At 60.0% G+C, this 6,739-nt stretch overlaps 1 protein-coding gene across 2 annotated transcripts; it reads right to left on the bottom strand.

The window, feature by feature from the left end:
• Positions 1 to 1,037: 1,037 nt before the first annotated feature.
• Positions 1,038 to 4,238, bottom strand: GBX2 (gastrulation brain homeobox 2). 2 transcript variants are annotated; one of them, XM_023642203.2, is made up of 3 exons: positions 3,256 to 3,890; positions 2,948 to 2,973; positions 2,035 to 2,245 (listed from the first exon to the last, which is right to left on the bottom strand). In XM_023642203.2, the coding sequence occupies exons 1-3, from the start codon at positions 3,787 to 3,789 to the stop codon at positions 2,137 to 2,139; spliced, it is 669 nt and encodes a 222-aa protein (XP_023497971.1). In that variant the 5' UTR covers positions 3,790 to 3,890; the 3' UTR covers positions 2,035 to 2,136. The 2 variants fall into 2 exon arrangements, with proteins under 2 accessions (XP_001916417.2, XP_023497971.1); XM_001916382.6 differs by lacking the exon at positions 2,948 to 2,973 and having other exon boundaries at positions 1,038 to 2,245; positions 3,267 to 4,238.
• Between the last annotated feature and the right edge of the window lie 2,501 nt (positions 4,239 to 6,739).

The raw sequence follows: 6,739 nt of genomic DNA on the forward strand, positions 1-6,739 counted from the left end.
ACCTGCTTCTCTTCGCTCTTCGGGCTGCTGGTTTGATGGCCGAAAGGGCTCTGGCACCACGCTCGCTCACCCTCGCTCGCCCGCTCCACGCCCCTGGGGCACCCCTGGACTGTCCACGGCCACCTCCGGTGGGCCTGACCTCTCGGGTCTGGCCGGGCGCTTTGGGGTCGGGAAAGGAGCCCGCAGAATGGGCCGGGCTTGGGGGCTGAGGACCCGGGGGTAGGGGGCAGTGGGATTGGGGATTGGAGCACGCCCCTCCCGCGCTCTGTTGGTAGTCCCACCGAGGCGGGGAGGTGCCCAGCTCCCTAGCATCCTCGCGGACGGGCCCCCAACGGGCTGGCGTCGCCCCCCCGCCCGCCCTCCCGCCCCATTCCCCGCTTTGTGCAGCTGACCACCCGGGCGCCCTTGGGGTGGGGCGGTGGTCCGGTCCCGCCTCCCTCCGACCCCGCCCGGAGAGGGAGGTGCCCGGCCCGCCGGCGCTCCCAGCCCCCTTCCGCCTGCGATCTGAGCGCTGCCGGGGAGCCTTGTGCGGCTGGCTGGGTTTCTCGACAGTCGGAAGATAACGCGCCGGAGCCCGATGGACCGGCGCTCGGCCCTGCTCGGCGAGCGAGCACCGCTTTTGGGGGCTGTTTGTAACGAGACGCGTGTCCTCTGTGGCTGTGGTCGATTCAGAGTGTCAGGAGTTTGTGCAAAGCCACCAGTACCCGCACTCACTTCCCAGCCTGCGGGCGCCCGGCGCCTCCTGTGGCTGAAGTTTGCCAGCCTCCTGGCTATCGATTAGGTTGCGCAAAGGGGGAGACGTTAGATTTCTAAGGTGAAAATTAGGTTTTCTTAAATGTATAACCCAACTGGAGCTCTTGCTCTCCAGTGAAAAACCTAGTCAAGGGCAGTGTGGCTGGCTGCTGTCCAGCCAGCCTGGGGAGGCCTGGACGGGGGACGTTTGTCCAGTATTGGTCTCAGTCCAGCTGCCTGACCACACTCTGATAGAGCCCCTTAAACAGCCCAGTCTGGACACACGTATGAGACCCAGGATTGGTCTTTTTTTTTTTTTCTCTTTCTCTCTCTCTCTCCTTTTTTATTATTCACAAGACTGAGATTGTTTAAATGTCATAACTTATAAGAAAATAAGCTACATTGAAATAAATTAAACACAACGGAGACGTGCTTCAGACATGGCTCAGATAGGGTCTGCAACCCCAGGAAAGAGGCCAGGGAAAGCCAAAGCAAAGCAAATTTCCAGGCTGCCCCAAATGCCTGCTTTTCAGTCAACTAAAAAAGCCAGAATAGAAAGCAAAATAAGTTTAAACCCCAGTGGGTGTGGTGATGTCATGTTACCTTTGGAAAAGTATGGAAAGGTGGCTGGTATGCGTGGCAGATTTACAGCAGAGGTTTTGTTTTCTTCTGGAATATGAGTGGAGAACATTACTGGGTAGTTTGGTCCTATAACTCAAAATACTGCAGCTGCGATCCAGTCTATATAGATATCTATGTACAAAGTAGGATAGTATAATAAATATTTAGTGTGTCTTCAGGTGTAGCTGGAACCCCTTCGAAAGCAGTCTTTTAAGCCTGTTTCAAGAATATACTCTCAATTTGCTTGGGATGTCCAAAGTTGGGGGGGTGACTGAGTTTGGCTTCAAACATGGGGGAGGTCCACCATGGGTTCCCTCCAGCCCTGCGGCTTCTCCACAGTGGGCCAGGCCCTGGCCCTCCTTGGGCCCTCAGGGCCTGGCCTGTTCCAGCTGCTGATGCTGACTTCTGATAGCAAACCTGCTGACATGGACGGGGATGGGGACGACGATCTTGGGGTTCCGAGAGGGCTCCCCTGTCTTGGAATTGGCATTGCCGGCCTTCACCCGTTTCCACTTGGCCCGGCGGTTCTGGAACCAGATTTTCACCTGGACCTCGCTGAGTTTGAGGGCGTGGGCGATCTGCGAGCGCTCGGTCAGCGAGAGGTACTTTTTGCAGTGGAACTCCTTCTCCAGCTCCAGCAGCTGCTCGCTGGTGAAGGCAGTCCGCCGCCGCCGGTTCTTGCCCGTGGACGTGGTGCTGCCCGCGGCGCCGCCGCTCGGCGGGGTCTCTTCCAGCGCATGGCCGGGGTCTTCCTCCTTGTGAGCCGCCTGGCCCGTCAGATTGTCATCCGAGCTGTAGTCCAGATCGCTCTCCAGCGAGAAACTCTCCTCCTTGCCCTTCGGGTCGTCTTCCACCTTTGACTCGTCTTTCCCTTGCCCTCTGACAGCCCCGGCTGCAAGCAAAACCAAACGGCGTTTTATTACATTTCGCACACTGGCCTTCCTCTCCCCTTCCCACCGTCACTTGGGCATTTTCCCTTCTTAGGGGATTGTCTTTCTATGACATTAACACATTGTGATTTCCTGGCCTTTGAGGGGTAGAGAAGGGGGAGCGTGAGAAAGCTCAAAAGAGAGGAGGAAACAGTACAGGCGACGGCCCTTTGCCCAGAACCATCACTCAAGTGGCGGCCAGGCCTCCCCTGCACCCTCCCAGCCTCCTGCAGCCTAAAGCAGAAGTAACAGGAGGCAGGAGGCCCAGGAGTGCGCCCTTCTTTGTCCCGGGGGCAGGGGCTGGGTGAGGACTGAAGTGGAGTTCACGATCCATCTTGCCCACTCCCCCCCTTCCCCAGTGAAAATTTAGTAAGCCTCCGTTTCATCACAGCCAGAGTGAGGGGGAGGGAGGGGCAGATCCCAGACCGTGTCTTTTTTTGAGACAGATTATGTTGATCCAAGGGAAGTTTCATAGCCTTAGGAGAAGTTGCCACCAGACACCCCAACACACACACACACACGCAGTCGCGCAGCCTCCCAGGAATCCGATTCTCGAAGGCAAGCAGCAAGCCCAGTGAAGGGGCTTAAGAGGTCTGGGCGCCCCTGGGCACATGCACGACTGAGACGCACATCTCAACCCGCCTCCCCTTAAGGCTCACACCTACCCGGGCCCCCAGGTCACGGCGCGGGGCTGGGTCGGGGGTAGACTCGGTCCAACTCGCGGCCAGATTTGCCACCCTGAGTGGCAGCTGGCTGGGGGCGCAAACTGCCACCCCTCACACCCAGAGACCGTGCTTGTTGCGTGGCTCTAAATGCTCCCCGGAGGCCCCGCGGCGCAGCTCGGCCGCGTCCCCCAGCTCCCCAGGCGGGGGGAGCTTGGGCTTGGGCTCGGCCTCGCCCCCTCGGCCCCGGCGGGAACCCGGAGCTGGCTCGTCCCCGCCTCCTCCCTCCCTCCCGCCCGGGTGGCGCGCGCCGCCGACTCACCGAGCGACGCCTGCACCGCCTCGGCCGCGGAGAAGGCGAGCAGCGAGCCCTCCTTGGCCAGGAAGCCTTTGCCGTCCTCAGCGTCGGCTTGCAGCGCCTCCGCCTTGTCGAAGTTGCCGCCGCCCGGCAGCGGCTGCGGCGCGAACTTGCGGGCGGCCGCCGCCTCCTGGTGCTGGGGAGACGCGGAGAAGCCGCCGGGCAGCGTGGCCATGAGCGTGGAGGTGAGCGCCATGCCCTGCGCCAAGCTGGAACAGAAGCCGGTGGGCAGGCTGGGGATCTGGTGGTGAGGGTGCGCGGGCGGAAGCGCGGGCTGCAGCGCGGCCTGGGGCAGCGCGGGCGGTGGCGGCGGCGGCGGCGGCAGCACCACCGGCCGGTAGGGCATGAACATGGGGTAGCCGGTGTAGACGAAATGGCCGGGGCTGGGCTGCGGCGGGCTGCCGATCAGCGAGTCTATGCTGAAGGCGGTACTACTCCCCAGCGGGCGCTGCATCATCATCAGCGACGGCGGGAACGCTGCGCTCATAGACGCGCTCGGGAGAGGCCAGCGAGAGGCGAAAAGTCCCCGCGCTGCGCCGCCGCCAGGAAGCCCGCCGGGAGCCGGGAGTACAGCTAGGTGCGCCGGGTAGGGGCCGAGCGGGTCCCCGAGAGCAGACGCCGCCGCCCCTCAGTCCTGGGCCCGCTGCATGCCGGGCGGGTGCGGGTGCGGACGCTGAGCGGGGTGAGGCCGTGCACCCGGGAGTGGAGAGGGCGCCCGGGCCCCGCGGGCTCGCTGGAGCCGCTGCTCTCCGCTTGCCCGTCGGAGCCCGCGCGCGTCGCGTCCGCGGCCCTCTGCCCCGGATCCCAGCTGTCTGTGCGTCCGTCTGTCCGTCCTGCAGTCCGTATCCTCCCGCGGGCCGCCGGGGAGCGCGCGAAGCTGGCGCACTTGTCTTCGGCGGGCGCCGCCAGCACCTTTAAATCGCGCTCCTCTTTCTCATTCACATTTTGCCTGCTGCCTGGCCGGGCTCGCCTCACGTGGGGCCGGGCGCCGCTGCCTATTGGCTGCGCCAGGACGGGGCGGGGCGAAAGCGGGGCTCCGCCCTTCCACCAGGGCTGGCTGCAGACCAGCTGCGGGCGCCACCGGCGGAGCGCGCGGGCAGGAGAGCCAGAGCCGGTGCTACCCGCCCGCGCCGCGCAAACTTGAAAGGCCCGGTTGGCAGCTCCCAGGCTCGAACCCCGAGGCCCGGCAGCCTCGTCGAGGGCGCCTCCAAGAGCAGCTTCCGGGGCTAGGGCGCGCCGCGGCTGGGCCGAGGGCTTTCCATTTCTTGTACATGTGCATTGGAACAAACCTGTCCTCGGCTCACCCTAGCGCTGGGTGCTGCGGCTGCGCCAGGGGTCCGGGCAAGGTTCCCAGAGTTGGGGGCAGGGTCCTGCCCCTCCAGATCCTCCCCTAGCGCGCTGGCCGGGAGCTGGCAGCCCCTGCCCACCGCGGGGAACCCTCCGGGTTGTACGCTGCGCCCTCCGCGCTCCCGGCAGGGCGGGGAGGCTGCTGGTTCCCCCATTCCAAGCTGGGCCCTCCCGTGAGCGATCCCTTCTCATTTTTCATGACATCCTTAATCATCGCACCTATTTACACACTTTGCCTGCGCGCACCAAAATAACAGCCACGATAATTATGATAATAAAGCGAGTCCTTTCTCTGCTCCATCCTCGGGGAGGAAAGGGGGGAGTTGCTGAGCCTCCAGATTGTATAACGTGAGATTATCCTGATGAAAGCTTTATGATGTTTGCTCAAATAAAAGCTGCGTTTTGTAAATAGGCGCTAATTAAGCACGTTGAGAACGGAGGGAGCGCTCACCCCGGCGCCGCCGCCCGGTTTCCAGCGCGAGGACTCGAGGGCGCGCGGTTCCGCTTTGCCTGCTGCGGGATGGAGCCGACTCCCTCAAGATGTTTCCCCTGTCTCGACAATGGTAAAACCCCAGAATCTGGGAGTAAGGGAATTGGCGGGGAGGGGGTGGGGCCTAGGAATGTTCTTATCCCCTTCTCCATGATAAAGACAAAAACTTTGAGCTCTTATCTTCCCTTTAAAAATGGGATCATTTCGTGGCACGGGCAGACCGTGCTAAGCGCGCCAGCGCGCGCGGGGCTTCCACGCGCCTCCAGGGCCTCGGCTCCAACTTCCCAGGTCTAGACGATCGCCCGGAACAGCCGACAAGCACGGGGCTCCGGAGAGAGCAGAGAAGGGCATTGTTACATCGGTCATTAAAAATCAGCTCACGCCGCGGAGCTAGTGGTTGGGGAGTTGGCCCGTGTTGGACGTGTGTTATGTATCACTTACAAGCGCATTTAATTGGGAGATAAAGATAAATCGATCTTTATGAATTTATCGACCCGATTCTTTGAAGCTCTTCTTTCTCGCTCTTCTTCTTTCTTGCGCTCTAACTCCAAGGCCCCCCGGGGGAACGTCTTAATTCCGGACCACCTCTTCAGCCAGGAGACTGGCCGCGGACCCACTGCCCACCCAACGGGCCCTGGAGGAGAAAGGGGAGGGTGCATCTTGGGCGCCCCGGAGTGCTGAGAAAACTCACTGGCCCCGCCGCCAGCCGCCCTCCGCCTCCTGCTCGCCTCTTTCCCCCGCCCCACCACCACCCGGACAAAGACGTCTCGAGCGCGTTTCCCCACTCCAGGCCGCGGTAATAGATGGCTCCAGCAGCAGGCGGTTTGAAAGGAATTCATTAGCACGCTGCCTGTATTGCCTCCGCTCCCTTCACGCCCAGACCCCGAGGTGGCTTAGGCGGTGTGAGAGGAAATGAATTCCCGTTGGGGTCCACGGGGAAGGAGGTGTCTGTGGGGTCTCTAAGCTCTGTCCTTCTTTCTCCACTCCTACAAAAGAGGAAAAGGAGAAGAAAAAAAAATCGAAGCCCAGGGCAAAAGGCTGATTTCTTTATGAGCATAATAAATACTCCCTCTTATTATGAAATAGTTACAGGCACACCGTCCCGGGCATAGTTACCTTGTTTTTTTGAATACTAAGAGAAAGCGTCGACTCCGTGCATGATTTGCGCTGCTCCTGCCGGGTGCCTTGCTGTTTGACACTGGCATGCCTGCGGAAGCTGTTACTCATTTTACCCAGGCAGGTTTGCCATCCACTTTGCTATTTCACCATAAAAATGTTGTTCTAGGGACTTCTGTCGCCTGATTACCCTCCAAGACACAGAGATTCCTTTGATTATTTTGGTGATAATTCCACATTTAAAGTTCAGCAAGAAGATTTAGGTCCGTTGAATTATAGCTACATTTGAAATAATTTGATGGCATATTATTTGCATCCATAAATTGCTGTGCAAAGTATTGACTGCAGGGGTTATAATACTAATCTTCTTTTATTAGTGAGTTCAGAGGATTCTCATCAATATGAATTTTATTTACTAGTGTGCTTTTTCTCGAATGCAACGCAGTAATATTTTCTCATCTAATGCTTAACTGCTTAGAAAACG

This window comes from Equus caballus, chromosome 6 (genome assembly GCF_041296265.1).
Source record: "Equus caballus isolate H_3958 breed thoroughbred chromosome 6, TB-T2T, whole genome shotgun sequence".
Lineage (NCBI taxonomy): Eukaryota > Metazoa > Chordata > Mammalia > Perissodactyla > Equidae > Equus > Equus caballus.

Excerpts from the sequence above, each read along its gene's own strand:
- GBX2 (XM_001916382.6), bottom strand. The coding sequence starts at position 3,789 with ATGAGCGCAGCGTTCCCGCCGTCGCTGATGATGATGCAGCGCCCGCTG. Across the intron at positions 2,246-3,266 it reads GGCGGTGCAGGCGTCGCTCG|CCGGGGCTGTCAGAGGGCAA; the intron begins GTGAGTCGGCGG and ends TTTTGCTTGCAG.